Below are 18,646 nucleotides of genomic sequence, written 5' to 3'. Positions count from 1 at the left end.
TCGGGGCATTGCATTGCACGTCACCATTCTCCCCCCCCCCTTAAACTTTGAGCATGCATAGTAACGCTTCTACAATACTACATCTTTTGACTGACAGGGCCCCCCCATGCCCCCCATGCCCCCCTTCAACCCCTCCCAATCTTCCAAGGGGTAAGGCAGGACTTCAATTTGCACAGCACCTTTTTAAAAAAACTTTGAGCATGTGTAGTAACGTTTCTATGATACTATATCTTCTGACCAACAAGGCCCCCCATGTCCCCCCTTCACACACCTACCATCACCCCACTCTTCCCAGGGGTAAGGCAGGACTTCCCTCTCCAGGGGTAAGGCACGGTGGGGGGGAGCAGACGCATACCCACCCCTGGCTCAGATGAGACACCCCGAGCCATGGCTTGGCTGGGATGCCCACTCTCCTGATCTGCAGCCTGGCTGCTGAGCAGGAGAGCTTTCCCAGGCAAGCCCTGGCTCACTACACACTCAGCTGTGACACCCCAAGCCGCGACTTGGCTGGGATGCCCGCTCACCTACTCTGCAGGCTGGCTGCTGAGCAGGAGAGCTGCCCCAGCTGAGCCCCGGCTTGCTATGCACTCAGCTGAAACACTCCGAGCCGCGGCTTGGCTAGGATGCCCGCTCTCCTGCTCTGCAGCCTAGCTGCTGAGCAGGAGAGCTGCCCCAGGCGAGCCCTGGCTCGCTACGCACTCAGCTGAGACACATTGAGCCACGGCCTGGCTGGGCCCCCCACTCTCCTCCTAGTCCAGTATCTTGTTTCACACAGTAGTCAAACAGGTGCTCTGGAGGACCAACAAAACAGCTCGTTGAGGTCAAGCTTTCCCCCTGATGTTATCTCCTAGCACTGCTGTTCAGAGGTCGTCTGCATCTGGATATGGAGGTCCCCTTTACTGATCTTGGCTAGGAGCCGTTGATGGACTCATCCCCAATGGATCTGTCTGTTCCCCTTTCAACACCATCTATGCTTGTGGCCATCATTATGTCCACTGGAGAGAATTCCACAATTTATAAGAACATAACTGTGTATAAAAACCATACCATACGCTTATACAATACCAAAAAAAATCACAAAAAGGGGGGCAAGAAAACCCTTAATAAAATGCTAGAGGAGGTGGAACAGAGAACATTCTCTCATCGGTAGATTAGATTAGAAAAATGTCCCTTGGCATGGATCCACTCGAGGATTTCTGCGGAAGGAAGGGGGGATAATTTCCACCTATTTCCTCCCCATTCTTTATGTGGATCTCTGATCCCCCCCTGCATGCTTTTCCGGGGAATCCCCTTTCCCCAGAAGCAGCAATTCAGGGGACATTTGTGTCTACAGTGGGGGAAAGAAGTGGCGAAGTCTTGCTCCATAGACAGAAAGGCCTTTGGCCCCCAGACATCTCTGGCGTCAAGCAATTGCATGTGTGTCCCACGGAGGCTCAACTGTTCCTTGTTTGGACTTGGACTGCCATTTAGAAGCATGTTGGGGACATTTGGGGGAGGAGACTAGGGGAAACTGTGTTGTGACATCACTTCCAGGTGAGTCACGGCATTGCAAGATGCTCCAGAAATTCTCTAATTCTCTATGGCAGAAACATATAGAAATTAGGAGAATTCGGAGACAGTTGTGTGCTGCTGTGATGTCACTACCTGGATGTGACATCATGGCATTGCTTGACATTGTCCCCATCCTCCATTTTGCTTCTGCTGCTCCATTGATTGAGGACAGAGACTGGAGCAGCAGGGAATGGATAGATCTAGTTTGAACCCAATTGTATTTGCAGACTGAACTGGCAGACTTGTAACAAGGTCAAGTAAGTCACTTGCCTCGGGCACACAAAGCTGAGGAGCGCAGGGAAAAAAATATAAAATTTGCATCTACTATCCCAAGTCACCGTGCCATTATGAAAAGGACACATTTCTATAAATTCAAATTGAACTAACCAAGGAGAGGTGGCTGGCCAAATTAAGGCAAAAGGGTACCCTTGCCAGGTGCCCACCAACGGCAGGGCAATTCACTCCTGCTGACTGAAAGGAGGAAGGAGGCTGGCAAAATGGGCATGCATGCGCCTGTAGCCCTGCTGATAACATCATTAACAAATGCAAGCCAGGATAATCAAAAAGAGTCCAGTAGCACCTTTAAGACTAACCAATTTTATTGTAGCATAAGCTTTCGAGAATCAAGTTCTCTTCATCAAATGCCTGATCAGGGATAGACTCCTTACCCCCAATTCTCCCTTTGTGCATTCTATCAGGATCGACCACTTCCTTGCTCAAAAGCAGGGCTCATTTCAAGGGGGAATGCACAGGAACGTAGTTCCGGCAGTTCCCCAAAGAGGTCACATTTCAGGTGCCCCCACCCACCTGACTCTCGGCCATTTTGGGCCCGTTTTGGCCTGGATTGGGGACGGAACGACCTGGATCGGGCCTCTGATGGGTGGTGGATCACTCTCCTGCTCAGCAGCGGCCAGATCCTGACCATTTGGGGCCCCTTTTCGGCCATTTTCAGCCCCTTCTTGCCATTTTGGGCCCAATTTCGGCCCTGAATGGCCAGGATTGGGTCCAAAACAGCCAGGATAGGTGATGTCAGGGGGTGTGGCATATGCAAATCAGTTATGTTGATGACACACTTCCAGCGATGTCAAGGGGCATGACATATGCTAAAGAGTTATGCTAATGAGTTCCTCCAGCTCTTTTTCTATGAAATGACCCCTGCTCAAAAGTAACTGTAATTTGTCTCTATTAGACACTTCAGCTAGTTTGCTTCTTTCCTATAAACTAGGATTCAAAGCTATAGTTTAATCCTAGATAAAGAGACGCATCACTGCTGGGATCGGGTGTGATAAGCTGCGCTTCCTGTCTTTTGCCTCCCTGCTTGACTCCCAAAACCAAGCCCAAGATCATTTGCATGAAGTGGACTGATGCATTCTTGCACTGTCGGTGGGGAACTGTAGCTTGGGCCTATCAGTTCTGAGCATGTGCCGACACGAGGAATTCTGCCGATGTGCAGGCAGAAAAGCAGCATCTCTGTGTGAATGTTACATGCTGCATGAGCTGCCTTTGGAGCGTCCAGAAGCCAAGCCAGTCGACACTTCTGGTGAGGCTGCAGCTGGCAAGTGCCCACCCAGCTGCCAGGCTGAATGGCGTGAAATATTGCTTAGATTGCGAGTAACTTGCTAAGGTGATCCTAGGAGGGGTTCAGCACTGTGAACAACGGAGGTTCAAATGGTGATTGCATTTTTGGCAATGTTTGCATCATCTTAGATGTGCATGCTCACAACCATGGGGTCTGGGTTGGCGAAAGCCAGCCTACCCTCAATCATCGGCCATGTTCCCAAGTGCTTTATTTTCCCCCAAAGAAGTACGTTCATTTATTTATTTTGTACTTTTTAACCTTGCCGTTCCCCCAAGGAGCTCGGGTTGGCATACATCCATTTCCCCTCCTCCATAGATTGGCTGATAGAGTTGCCAGCCTCCAGGTGATAGCCGGAGATCTCCCAGATTCACAATGGATCTCCAGGCCACAGAGATCAGTTGCCCTGGAGAAAATGGCTGCTTTAGAGGGTGGACTCTATGGCATTATACCATGTTGAGGTCTCTCCCCTCCCCAAACTCTGCCCTCTCCTGAATCCACCCCCCACCCCAAATCTCCAGGAATTTCCCAACCTGGAGCTGGCAGCCCTATTGACAGAGGGAGACTGGTCCAAGTTCACCCAACAAGCTTCCATGGTCACCTGAATTTGAGCCCCATACCAGAGCCTCCACGCCTCTTTGGCTGCCATTTTCTTACATTCAAGACAATAAAGAGATGCATACCAGGATTTGTGTGTGTATGATGCTATCCCAGCCTCTTAAAGTTTGAGTCAGGATAAGGGTCATGTTTTGCCCCCCGCTCCCAACTATGTCCCAAATAACAGGAAAATAGTAGAATTTAGTAGCACCTTTAAGACTAACCAACTTTATTGTAGCATAAGCTTTTGAGAGCCACAGCTCTCTTTGTCAGATGCATACGAGTCAATGGGGCCCACTGTGAACAGAGCTATCTCTATAAGCTCAACTCCTTCACCTGAACATGCCGACCCTGATTGCCAATTCTTAGTGTGACACCCGAGTGTAATGGAACATTGTGAACACATTTTCCCCCCTCCCATAAATACTGGTGAAAAATGAAACATGCTCTTTATTAAGGTTTGTGCTCTTAATTTATATGCTTCCCCTGGTTTCTGCAAAAAAAAAAATATATTAGCATTAATCAGGTGTAACCATGAAGATTTTTAAAATTATGTTTTCATTGGGATTTGTAGAATTGCTTTCTAAATCGCAAGCGAAGTGTTTGTTTAATAAAATATTGAGCTGAAAGTAGAATGAAAAAGAGAGCCATGAAGGTACAAAACGAGGCATTAAGTCACCTCTACAACATGCCGCTTTCTGCCTGCCAAAAATAACAGAACTAATTCCACACATTTTACTGAATTATGTCCTGTGCTAATTGCAGCTGGCATCCAGGGGGATTCGGTTTTTAACTGCTGGGAGGAGGGAGAGGAGAATTTCCTTGGGCTGATCTTGATTGAATGGTTGTTTTGCCTGATCTGGCTCACGCTGCCGGATGAAACCCACACATATTTAGGGTTTATATTGGGAGTTTATTATGCAATCGGGATCTTGAGCATTATTTCCATGGGAAAAGGGAATTGAATGCTCATGTAATCCATTTTTGTGCAAAAAACCCCAAAACAAATGGGACTGTACAGCATAGAAAGAGAAACAATACATAAAACCAATATTCCTTTAAGTTCATTTAGGGTTTTGGTGATAGCAGTAACATTCATATTTCTGTAGAAAAGAGAAAGAATCTAGTCGCACCTGTAAGACTAGCAAAATTTCACGAGTCTTTGGTTCACGAAAGCTCCTACCCTACCACAAATTTTGCTAGTCTTACAGGTGCTACTGGACTCTTGCTCTTTTCTGCTGCTACAGACAGTCTAACACAGATACCCATCTTGATTAATATTTCTATGTCTATGTAGGAACGATTAAGTGAAAAAATCATTTCTTTCGCTCGAGGCCATGGTCATAACCATACACATTACATCAGCCAAGATATGGAGTGGCTCCATTGGAATCTAGTATGTATTTATTTATTCAATGTCAGCTGCTTTATATATAATAGTAATTAAGGATGTTGTGAATTTCATAACAACAACATTCAATTTATATACCACCCTTCAGGACAACGGAATGCCCACTCAGAGCGGTTTACAAAGTATGTCATTATTATCCCCACAACAAAACACCCTGTGAGGTGGGTGGGGCTGAGAGAGCTCTGAGAGAGCTGTGACTAGCCCAAGGTCACCCAGCTGGCTTCAAGTGGAGGAGTAGGGAATCAAATCCGGCTCTCCAGATTAGAGTCCTGTGCTCTTAACCACTACACCAAACTGAATATGTAGAACATATTCAACTTTCGCTTGGAAAACCAGGAGCGTAGTATTGGTCGGACTGCTTTGGAGGTGGAATTGGTTTCCTGTTAAGTTTCATTTCTCTTTTATTTAGGTTGTTTATACCATACCTTTCTCCCCAGTGGGATTCCATAGCAGCATATATCATTCCTCTCTCCTCCATTTTATTTCCACAACAGCCCTGTGAGGTGTGTTAGGCTGTGTTTAGGTCTGTGACCGGCTCAATGGCAAAAGCATTTATGTTTGTGAGTCACCAGACCTTGTGAAGTTGGAAGAGTTTCATGTTTATAACTGAAATATCCTTTTTGATTGTTTTTATCATTGAACATATTTTTTGATAAAGGTCTAATGGGAACAGACCATTATACCACAATTCCATAAATATCTTTTCAAGAGGAAGCTTGTGAAACCGTTGGAATGATTCTGCTGAAAAGTTGTGAAAAGTGGCTTTGGGGAAATATTGAAACTCTGATTAGACTATACTAGGTTTGACTTCTGTTATGTACTCAGTGAGGGGCTGGCCCTTCAACATAGTTCAGAAACTTCAGCTGATGCAAAATGACACAACCAGACTTGTGTCCGATGTTGGTAAAAAAAACAACCCAGGTGTTCTTGATGTGGTGGTAGAGACTGCCCTCAAGCCATAGCTGACTTATGGCAACCCCTGGTGGGGGTTTTGTGGCAAGAGACTAACAGAGGTGGTTTGCCGTTGCTTGCCTCTACAACTCTGGTCTTCATTGCAGGTCTCCCATCCAATTACTAACCAAGGCCAGCCCTGCTTAGCTTCTGAGATCTGATGAGATCAGGCTCACCTGGGCTACCCAGGTCACTATGTTCTCGAGGTACGCAGATTTAATTTTTATGGGTAACTCTATTATTTTATTTCCTTGGTAGTGCTGGAACAATAATTGCATTGCAGCTTATACATTTTAGAAAACAAACCATGTATTCTTGTAAAAATTGATTATTGCACTTAGCAGGATCATGTGGCTCGATAGCAAAGAATTGTAAATCCCTGGGCTAGTTGCTTATGTCAGTAACTGCATCACAGAAAAATGTAGCCACCAGCTAGCTTAACAGTTAAAAGCCCTTGAGAACCCTGAAAAAATAGGCCTAAAAGTAACAAGCTTTCGGCTGGACTTGCGGTTCATAATTTTTTTAAAAAATCAAGTTTTATATACATTTAAATACATACATTTTTCTTAAGCCATATTCCAACTATATATAGGTGTATGTTTATGGCTGCCCGAGGGTTAGTCTTTGCCCATAAAGTTTCAAATAACTTCTAAGCCAACCAAAAATATTGCCACAGGCTGTTCGGCTTTTTATAATGTTTTTCCTGGGGGGGGGGGGGGCAGACTGTTGCTCCTACAGCTTGCATCCCTTTTTTCTTGAGAATGCTCTCATTTACATTTTCAAGGGCTGGCTGATATACACGAGGAAAAAGGGTCTTCTCACTGCCCAGCATCTTGCTGAAAGGGTCTGTCGCTCATCTGCTGCCCTCTTTCTAGGCAACATTTGCAGGGCAATCATCTCAGACAGGGCCAGCAAGAAATCTTTAAAAGGAGAATCCACACCTTATAAAGTTCATGTAGCAGACACACAGGCTGTTGGCTTCAATGTAGAACCCCCCAGATTTACGTTCATTTTTCCTAGTTAAAAACACTGATTGGAATTTTATAAAGTGATGTATCTTCTGGTGCTTTCACCGTAAAAGTTGCCGGGCATATTATCTGACGACAACAATGCAGTGCTATCTTTGCAACACAGACAATTGAAGCCTTTGGCATGATGCTACCACAGTAGATACTGTACCCCATTTTTAAGCATTTATGTGCTAGTATGTAAATATCCAGGCCAGACCTTAGGGTCACCGATCACTGCATTGCTACACTTGTAGAACAGCAAACATTTGGGTGAAGTTCTCCGCTGCATTTTATCACAGCTGGCTATGAGATGCTACACATCCGAATTACACAGCTGACTTAAAGGAGGTGCCTAGTATACTTGAAGCAAGAGCAACAGCGTCATTCACAGAACAGCTCTGGGACAGGGCAAGTCATCATCTTCAAAAGGGTTTCCTTTGTGCTAGGTCCCATGAAGTCCCTAAGCTGGATGGCCCAGGTGAGCCTGATCTTGCTAAGCAGGGTCCACCTTGGTTAGTAATTGGATGGGAGACCTCCAACGAAGACCAAGGTTGCAGAGGTAGGCAATGGCAAAACAGCCTCCTTAGTCTCTTGCCATGAAAATCTCAACAGGGGTTGCCATAAGTCAACTCTGACTTGAGGGCACTCCCCACCACCAGCACAGGTCCCTCAGGGTCACGAAGGATGTGATGAACTGGGCCCGTTTGACATAGCTACTACAGTAACCAGCTTCATTGTGGAGCCCGAAAAGACGTCTGTCCTAGATGAATTTCTGTATCTGTCACCTAGAGATCCAAAAACATCTTTCTCCCTCTCCTTTCTGGCTAAGGAGAATGGCCATACTGGTTTGGAGAATATGGAGAATGAAAAATGCTTTCCTGATTGGCTTTTCAAAAGCTCTGCCTCTTAGTCTCCATGGAGTTGTGAAATATAGATTATTCCCCAGCATAGGGGGTAGATGTCCCTTTTCTCAATCTTTTTGTAGATGCAAACCACTGGCTTCCTGAAAATCAACAGGACAAGGAAATTCTAAACATAATGATTACAGGAGATATCCAAATGTTACATTTAAATAGTTTATTAAAAAACAATTATATTAAATACAGACTAACAGAATATTCATAATACAGTATATTTTACAGAAAAAATAGCCATGTAGAAACATGTCTCTCTTAAAAAGTTCTTTGAGCTTTTTGTAATAAAACATTTTTACCCGTGAAGATAAGTTTCCCGTCAGACCTGTATAAAAAACAAAAAAGCTTAAACTTTAAAACCTCAGCACAATCTAACTCAATCTAAGCATTTCTTCGATTTCAGTGGGAGAGAAATGAGTTTATGCTTAACTCTCCAGTTGAAACCTATGGGACTGAAAGGGCTTAGTTTGGGTAGGATTATACCCAATGTGTTTAATATCTTTTAAAAGCTTACAATCTATAAATTCTTTAAAATAAAAACACAGTTATCTTTCGGGATCAAATTGGTCACAGGCCATTATTTAAAACAAACAAACAAAAAAACAAGTCAGTGGAGAATCCCTGAATCCATTCTGAAGTGCCTTTTTTTCCACTTAATTCTTTCTGGGGATCAATAGTGCAGATTTATTGGGGATTTCAGAGCTCCCTGTGTGAATCTATAGAAAGCTGGAAGTGTGTCAGAGACCAGAACTGCTGCCAAGTCCCCCAATATAAGCAGGAGGCAGAACTTCCGAGTCCAACGCAGTCCACGCTATATCCCAGTCACTCCAAGGCCTCTGACAAGTCAAGATGTCACACACAGATTCCATGGAAGATGGCGGAACGTCCCTCATTTGCTTTCTAAATTGTAGCAGTGAACGTCTCCTTTTCCTTTCCCGTCATATCCAGGGAGTGGTTGCCCATATTTATCCACACACCAGCAGTAGCCTCTTTTCCGGCCTCTGGATGGACGGCACTGCGGAGCAAGAGAGAAGACACTGGTTAGCTGCATTCTCACTTCGGCACCACAGCAGATCCAACAGAACTAAAGAACTCTGGACAGCTTTATTTATACCCTGCTTTTCTCCCCAGTGGAAACTCAAAGTAGGTGACTTTTATTATTATAAGGTGTCTCGTCTGTCTTCATCCTAAGTCAGTACAGTGGGTGTCTGCACTGATGTGCCAATGCAACACCAGCAGAAGTACATTTTTGAGAAAAATAACCATCTTAGTCAGCAATCTTAAGCAGGTCTGCTCAGAATCCTACTCCAGTCTACTCAATGGGATTTACTCCCAGGAAAATGTTCTTAGGATTGCGTTGTTAGTCTGGTGTGCAAAAGAGACATATTCCATTTTTTAAAAGAAACAATCCAGACAAAGTTAAGCACATTATTTATTTATTTAATCACATTTCTAGACCGCCCTCCCTGTCAGACGGGCTCAGGGCGATTTAACAACAGCTTAAAACAGTAAAAACATTATAAAAACATCATTAACACCCCCAATTTAAATCCAGGGAACTAAAATGTGCTCGAGTCACCCATGTCCTAACTGGTTTATCCTGGTGTAAGCATCCCATGTGTGATGTATTATTTTCTTGCCCTGTGCCAGGAATATCTGTAGGGCAAAAGGCCACGTATGATGTATTTATGCTGGTGCCATAGCAGGTAAAACAGTAAAACTGTGCAAAGCATGTAAGTTCAAGCCGCTTCCTCACTCTCAAATCAAAAGGTTGTGGAGATGTCAGAAACTTTCCACTGAGTGCATAGACTGGGGGTCGAGGCCGTACATCTTCATCTTATCAACACTGCCAGGGCTGGGAATGAGTGGAATTTTGATGATCCTCGCTGAAGAATGACAATGAAAGTTTACTTCCAATGCCAAACGGCTATTAAGGCACCATAAAAGCTATTCTTAGGGAGAAGTCCTATCAATCATTTCAAGTAACTTTACACACTACAGCTGTCCACCATCACGAAGCTACATCGGACTTTTAACGGGCCTATTGGTAATCTCAGGGGTAAGGGAATTAAAACACGGGCCCTTTATTTGGGAAAGAAAGGCAGTCGATTCTTGATAGACCTCGAAGAGGGCACATGCTTGGCCAAGACACTTTTGGCAGCAGTAACAACTCCACTTGCATCTGTTTGCCAGAGGAATTTCAGACTTGTAGCTGACATTTATTAGCAGATACATAATCCTCTGCAACAGAGTTCTTCAACAACTGCTAGGTATATTGGTATATTGGGAATCTACGTTTCTCTTTCCCCGATGAACAAGGTTGCCTAAATACACAACCTAGGTAATTCCTAGACGAGGCAACCAAGTAGCATGATTTATCTCAGGAGCAAAAGACGATGGCTGCTCCAGAACTCAGTTAGTAAAAGTGTTTGTGTCAAGGGGAGGGAGAAAGAGGCTGGTCTTAACCATTGCATGTACTTTTCTGCAGAGTCCCTAAGCCCCCCTCAGCAAGTTAAAAAAATAACAATGGTTATTTCCAGAGTGTATTTATTCATTTTACTCAAACAAATTGCAACCCGCCTTTCCAAAACACGCTTTCTTCAGTGATCTATCGAGCAAGATTCGAGTACAGTAGCACCTTAAAAACTACTAAGATTTCCAGGGTATAAGCTTTCGAGAGTCAAGCTCCATTAGTCAGATACCAAATCTTGCCCGTTTCCACACGACTTCCACATGATAGCATCTTCTCGCACAAAATCACGCCGGGAAGATGCGATGTCGCGCAAAACTCCCGGGTGATAGTGTCTTCCTGGCGCGATTTCGTGCGAGAAGATGCTATCTTCCGCGTGTTTTGCACAACACTCCAGAGGCCAGTAAGTTGTGTGGAAATGGCCCTTGTTGCTTTTTAAGGTGCGATTGGACTTGGATCTTGCTGTTCTACTGCAGACCAACACAGCTACCCACCCAAAACTATCTTCAATGGTATACAAATTAATTAAGAATCAGATAGATTTTATCATCGAAGAGGAATCGTTTTTAGGAATGTTTTCGTCAATTTTTCTGGTCCTCACCTAGCAAACTATCAGTACTTGGAACAAAGATATCTTTACAGAAACGCCACATGGCTTGAAAATCATCCGCTTTCCTGCTCAAAAGAAAACGAAAGGACGTAAAAAAGGGTTTTCTTGATAAAAAGAGTTCATGGCAACAGGGGGCTGCCTTGATGTATTTTCTTTCAAGCTCATAAAATTTGTTTGCGGCATTTGAGAACCATTTCAGATATTGTAGTTTTTAGGTACAGACTGAAGATGTTTTATTTACAGTGTAATCGTACATAGACTTACACTGGTTGACGTCTATTAACTTCAGTGAGGTTAGACTGAAGTAATTCTACATAGGATCGCACTGCTGAAGGAACCAGGGATATGATTCCTGTTGAGGCAATGGCAAAATGGCAAGTGCATGAAATGGGTTGTCAAACCGGACTTTAAGAATGATATTCTCCAGCTCTGTCATGGTGAGACTGACTAAATCAAATCTGATGACAAGCTTTCTCTTTTTTCCCTTAATAACACAATAATAACAACATTTGATTTATATACTGCCCTTCAGGACAACTTAACACCCACTCAGAGCAGTTTGCAAAGTATGTCATTATTATCCCCACAACAAAACTCCCTGTGAGGTGGGTGGGGCTGAGAGAGCTCCGAGAAGCTGTGACGGACCCAAGGTCACCCAGCTGGCTTCAAGAGGAGGAGTGGGGAATCAAACCTGGTTCTCCAGATTAGAGTCCCGGCACTCTTAACCACTACACCAAACTGGCTCTCATACGTGATAGGCACACACACATGCCTATTTTTCCAACATTAGACTTCCATGTCGAGAAACTCTCCATAGCACAAGAGTCTTCATATTACTTTGAGAACCAAGGACTCTAGGGATTCTCAAGTGCCACATATTTACAACAGGTCACGTTGTACGGGGCCTTGCAGATAGCTGAACTGTGGCGAGCGAACCCCCTGCTTGTTCCCGACAAGGCAGACACAATGGATGCTATGTTTTCCTACCACATTTCACATATAAATATTTTACACTCTGAGAAATCAATATTCTGACTGAAGTGGCTGTCCTCCACAATTAATGAGAGCCAGTGTAGTGGTTAGAGCATCAGACTAGGATCTTGGAGACGCAGGTTCTATTCTCCGCTCTGCCACGGAAGCTTCCTGGGTGACGTTGGGTTAGGCACACACCCTCAACTTCACATACCTCTCCAGGTTGTTGTGAGGATAAAACAGAGGAGAGGGGAATGATGTATGTTGCTCTGGGAGAAAAGGTGGGGTATAGATGAAGTAAATAAATTGATAAAAGAGATGTTCAAATGACAGGGAAGGCAAACAGGGAGACAGGGACTGAAGGAGAGAGGGGAGAGAAAGATAGTAAAAGAGAAGGAGCCACAATCTACTGATGGTAACCCCATAAAGTTCCACGTAATGGGATTTTCAAGGCAAGAGATAAGCAGTAGTTTGCCATTGCCTTCCTCTCCAGAACTTTCCTTGATGGTCTCCCATCCAAGTATAAACCAGGCTTAGCTTCTGAACTCTGACGGCATCAGGCTTGCCAGGGCTATTAGGGTTTCAAAATCTGAACAAAATGTTTTTGACCAAAACAGAATTCGATTCACTCAGGAGTAAGCTGGAAGAGACTGAATTATCTATGGCAGCTTTGCTCATCTGAACAGGGTCTCCTGCAGGTGCCAGGCTGTACAGGGGTGCAGTCAGCAGCAACCCGTACACGGGCTTTCTCTGTGGTGGCCCCTATCCTGTGGAGTGACCTGCCTGAGGAAGTCAGAAGAGCCCCCACTCTCCTGGCTTTTCGTAAATGACGCAAAACCGAACTATTCAAAAAGGCTTTTTTCTCAAATGGGAGGGCTGTAATGTAGGGATGGAGTCTCAGATGCTTTGCTAATGCGTTAGGGACCATAGACTTCATCACTATATTGCCTTACATATTATCTGCTGCTTTAAATATGTACTCCTATGTACCACCAGTGCTCCATGTTGTCTAATGTTAGTCCTAGAATTGATTCTGTTCTGCTTCAGTATTTTTTCTACTCTGTATTGGATTCTTGCTAATACTATGTCTTTTAAACTTGTATCTATTTACCCTATGGCATTGTTTATGGAAATGTCCTTGATACTGTATTTAAATGTACTTGATACTGATTGTACTTGTACTAATCTCATACTGTGTAATCTGCCTGAAGTGTCAGTGAGAAAGGCGAACTATAAATGACATAAATAAATAAATACATAAATAAATAAAATCTGAACAGTGACTTTTTAGACAGCGAGCTATTTCCACTTCAAGGAAAAATGTTTCTTTGCAGGCCACTGGAAAGAAATCATTTTTTGCCCTTATTTATTTTACCTATTTTATCATTCTGCTGTCCAGCGGCAGCCCCTTCTTTGGGCTACAGGCCTCTGGAGTTCTTGGTGCAACTAACCTGCTCCTTTGAAAACCATGGGTTTAGGGGATTCTCAAGTGTCACATAGGATTTACAAGAATATTTAGCAAAACAGGAAACTTGTTTGTGTTATGAACTGTTTGGATTCTTTTATCCTCGGCATGTGTTAGCTTTACAGTTCCTCAGCTAGGACGGTTTGGGAGGAGCTGGTCACTCCAGCACTTCCTTAGTTGAAAAACCGTCCCCTCTGGCTACAGTCTCCTGCTATGGAGCCAGCATCACCCACAGCCTTCCAGGGCTTGCATTCCTCAAAAAGCTAGGTATTGTGCAGGGCAGACTCCTCGCCCTCCCAAATGTTTGTTTTATCCATGTTTATATCATTACAGTATATGAACTAACACCACTTATTCTAGCTCAAAAATAAAGGGTATATTCTCTTTATACCTTGGGGCTGTAAAGGTAAACATCATGCCACGTTCTAGAATAACACAATGCTGGCTCCCGTACAGACCCTCAAGGGCTGGACTCTTTAGCCCGCCCTAAATGCTACAATCCTATGGGCACAAAGCACAGTCAGGGAAAGAAAGATGAAACCTGGAACAAACACATGTTTATTTGGGGCCACAAGAAAGCTTTACTGACGAGATCAAGTGGGAAAGCCACATCGCAATTTTGTTCATTAACTGGGCCCCTGAACTTTTAATAAAAATAATAACATCCAATTTATATACTGCCCTTCAGTACAACTTAACGCCCAGTCAGAGCGGTTTACAAAGTATATCATTATTTTCCTCACAACAATCACCCTGTGAGGTGGGTGGGGCTGAGAGAGCTCCAGAGAGCTGTGACTGACCCAAGGTCACCCAGCTGGCTTCAAGCGGAGGAGTGGGGAATCAAACCCTGTTCTCCAGATTAGAGTCCTGCCGCTCTTAACCACTACATCAAACTGGCACTGCTTCATCTGTTTCTAGTGTTATTTCTTCAATGCTTCGATGACCTGAACGCTTTCTAAATGGTACGGCAAAAGCGGACAGCGAGAATTTTTTCCTGCCTTTCATAAAAATTGGGTTTGTAAAAGGTTTGTTTGGGGCAGACAAATATAAACAAAGCACGATTAAGTTCAGGAATTCCCTCCAAGATGTGGTGAAAGCCACCGACATAGATGCGTTAGACAAATTCATGGTTTATTGATGTATGATAGCTACAGTAGCTAAAAGGAACTTCCATACACCAAGGTCCTCCATGCCTGGCTTCTGGACTTCTCAAAGACATCAGGCTGGAACTGCGGAGTACAAAGGCAAGAGTCGAGATCCAGCAAGGCAATTCTTATGCTAATGACTTAGGAATTTTATATATATTAGCTCAGAAATCCTCACAACGAGCCAATAATGCAGGCAAGTGTGGAGGTCAAGGTTGAGATACATCAACTTGTTTTGAAGCCACACAACAAGTTCATAGCAGAGATGTGAAGCACGAGCGTCCTCGTTCAAATCTACATAGATCAGGGATGCGACAAATATTTACCCTTTCAGTTTTTTTGCATCAACGGCGTGCTTTGAGGAAGCAATTTTTTTTTAATTCAAATTAAATTCTGTGATTGTTCAGCCTTTATTTCAATCTTGCTTGCTGACATCAGTCCCCTGAACTACGCCCCCACCCCCTGCCATTACCAGGTCATTTCATTCCAGAAAATAGCCCTAACAGGGTTCCCAGCAAATCAAGAATCACATAATGAACAAGGCGGCACCACAAAGCTCTAGAATGTCTCCAATTTGTTTGTGTGACAGATGACTACGAGAAGTCGAATCCTGTCAATAGTGAAGCACTTTTACAGCTATCAGTGAAAAGAGAAGCCTTTTCAAAGGGGGAGAAAACATTCAAGAAAAATTCTCTCCTTTGTGATGGCCTGACACTTCTGTAAGCTGACTAGCCAAACTTGTGTTAATAGGTGGTGAAGGTGGAGAGTGCCGTGAAGTCATAGCTGACTTAGGGCGACCCCTGGTGGGATTTTCATGGCAAGAGACTGACACAGGTGCTTTGCTGTCACCTGGCTGTGCAACCCTGGTCATCACTGGAGGTTTCCCATCCAATTACTTAACCGAGGCTGACCCTGCTTAGCTTCTGAGATTTGACAAGATCAGGCTCACCTGGGCTATCCAGATCATCATTTGATATTTTGTTTCTGCTTCTAGAGAGGATTTGCTCACCAAAAGTAAGGTCAGTAACCTGATGACTGTAAACCCATACATTTCTTTCATATATCATCCCTCTATTTGAACAACAACAACAATTGTGAACAAATTACTAGTGTAAGAATCCTTGGCCATTTTCATACTGCTTACCAGCCACGGAACATCGCACTGAGTTCCTGGAACGACAGCATCTTCCTCACGCAGAATTGCGCAAGATCTCCTGTTCTTGCGCAAAATTGTGCCAGGAAGACGCTGTCGTTCTGGGAGCTCGGCGCGATGTTCTGTGGCCGGTAAGCAGTGTGAAAACAGCCCTTGTACCAGGTACAAAGACACACTGCTCTCCAACACCAGAGGGAATGCATCTGCAGAAGCAGTCTCCTGGTGATGAGGCAATGCCTACAGAACTGCACAAGCAGGGACCGCTGAGAAATACACAATGGTGAAGGTGAAGGTAGGAAGGAAAGAGATAACATTCATCCACTGGAGAAATTCTGTACAGGCCTCAAAATCTTCCCAGATCTAAAGAGTTCCTCCATTTTTTTACTTTTTAAACAGTAAGCTTCTCTCTGTCATAATGGTGTGAAAGATTTACAGTGCCATCCCCATATGTTCCCCGGAGGCTACTTTGTTCAGCAGACAAAAACCTATTGGTGGTCCTTGGCCCCAAGGAGGTTCACCGTGCCTCAACCAGGGCCAAGGCTTTCTCGGCCCTGGCGCCAGCCTGGTGGAACTTTCTCTCTGCGTCAACCTGGGCTCATTTGTTATTTGTTATCTTTCGGCCGGGCCTGCAAGACAGAGATGTTCTGCCAGGCATATGGTGACTGAGGCAGGCGGGCCACTCAACCTGTAGTACCGGCATCCTACCATGCGGGGAAGAGCATGTTCCCCACCCCCGATCTTGTATCCATTCATAACTGTCCACCCTGCCCCACAAGTTGTTTAGAATGACGAGCGGTGCAATAGGTGCGTGACTGTTTTAAAATATTATATTATTATTGATGATTATATTATGCTGCTAAATTTTATTGTATATTTTATTGTATATTTTATAATGTTGTAATCTGCTCTGAACCCACTTGTGGGAAGGGAGGAATAAAAATTTAATTGATTGATTGATTAAAACTTAGAAACACTTTGCTGGGAGTAAATGCCATTGAATAGATCTGAGCAGGGCTTTTTTCCAGCTGGAACGCGGTGGAACAGAGTTCCGGCGCCTCTTGAAAATGGTCACATGGCCGGTGGCCCCGCCCCCTGATCTCCAGACACAGCATCTCCTCTGTCTGGAGATCAGGGGGCGGGGCCACCGGCCATGTGACCATTTTCGCCGAGGGCGATTTAAACTTTAAAAAACTCCCCCCTTGTTCCAGCTGACCCAAAGTGACGTCATTGTGCGGTCCTGAGTTCCACCACCTCTTTTCCCAGAAAAAAAGCCCTGGATCTGAGTAGGGTTCTAAGGAGACTTGGTTAGATGGAGCTCTTCCTGACACAGAGTTACTTAGCTCCTCTCTGAAAATGCCTGTGAAGGAGATTCCCAAGACAACCGGCCACCAACTGTGTTCTGCAGCTCAAAAGTCTTCCTTAATATTCAGCCTATATGCTGCAATTTAACTGCAGGGGGTGGTTGGCTGCGGGAAAAGAATAGCTGTTGTCAGTCTTGGTTAACGACAGCCCTTTACAATAAGAAGCATTTTTGTTTTTTAGAAATCAAATGGCACTAAATTTACATCCATTAATTTGCATTAATGTGATATTTTAAAGCAAATCATTTGCTTTAAAATATCACATTCATGTCCTAATCCTAGGATCCATTTAGCACCAGCAAAGAACCACGCAAGACTAAGAGCCAAGCTACAAGTGACGCCTGACACAGGTTGGACACTTGTCAGCTTCCCTCAAGTTTTGGTGGGAAATGTAGGCATCCTGGTCTTGCAGCTGTAATGGAGAGCCGAGCTGTAAAACCAGGACGCCTACATTTCCCATCAAAACTTGAGGGAAGCTGACAAATGTCCAACCTGTGTAAGGCATCACTTGTAGCTTGGCTCTAAGAAGTCAAGAATTGCTCTCGCTGTGAGGCTGTCACATGGCTGTAATGGCCATCTGAGCCTGACCAGATGAGTCAGTATAGCCTGCTGGCTACAGAGGTCAACTTCCAGGTGAGACATGGAAATCCCCAGAATTCCAACTGATCTCTAGATGACAGAGAACAGTTCCCCTGGAGGAAACGGCTGCTTTGGAGGGTGGACCCCTGCTGACGTCCCTCCCCTCCCCAAACCCTTATCTCTCCAGGCTCCACCCCCAAATCTCCAGGAATTTCTCAACCCATAGTTGGCAGGCAGCAATGTGGATACCTAAACTGGATGCAGCATAGCATTGGTGTGCAAAGGCACTAAGCCGCACAGAAGTAAGATATTACACTGGAAATAATTCAGCTCAGGGTTTTTTTTTTTTGCAATGACACCCAACATAATGCATAATGGATTTGCAGCTCATAGCAAAACACAGCAGGATAGACTTGCCCCACGATAGGAAGGTAAATAAAAGATCTAAAGCAGCAAAACAAAGTCTATCTTTCTAATGTTGCAAAAATGGGGCACTGAAAGCACATGATGTGAATGAGTCTTGCTGGCTCTATGAGCTGTCCTCTGAGACTATAGCCATTTCTTTAAAACTGTCTGTCATCCCTCCCTCCCTCCCTGCTCATTTGGCTATTGCCTTAAGCAGAAATTAAAATGAGAAGAACCATACTTAAATATGGTGTTTAATTACTGGCTCTATAGATTTTGCCACAGAAAGAGTAACGGAATCATTTGTATCCGATAATAACCATATCATATTAGGTAGTTCCATATTTCTAAGTAGAGGGATGATTAAGCTGGCCCTCAACTTGTTAAATATGGGATACTCAATAATCATATGCTCAACGGTTTCAATGTTATCAGACAGGCATCTGCAATGTTCCGTTAGCACACGGTACATTCTC

The 18,646-nt window shown here is 44.2% G+C and overlaps 1 protein-coding gene across 1 annotated transcript in view; it reads right to left on the bottom strand.

Annotated features, from left to right (window-relative positions):
• Positions 1 to 8,158: 8,158 nt before the first annotated feature.
• Positions 8,159 to 18,646, bottom strand: part of IGFBP3 (insulin like growth factor binding protein 3) — a 42,350-nt gene continuing 31,862 nt past the window's right edge. Inside the window, exon 4 of the mRNA XM_054991360.1 lies at positions 8,159 to 9,025. Coding sequence (XP_054847335.1) covers positions 8,900 to 9,025 — 126 coding nt within the window. The 3' untranslated portion in view covers positions 8,159 to 8,899. The remainder of the gene's footprint in view (positions 9,026 to 18,646) is intronic.

This window comes from Eublepharis macularius, chromosome 11 (assembly GCF_028583425.1).
Source record: "Eublepharis macularius isolate TG4126 chromosome 11, MPM_Emac_v1.0, whole genome shotgun sequence".
Lineage (NCBI taxonomy): Eukaryota > Metazoa > Chordata > Lepidosauria > Squamata > Eublepharidae > Eublepharis > Eublepharis macularius.
Note: the sequence above shows the minus strand (reverse complement) of the source record. Positions and strands in the feature narration are given on the sequence as shown.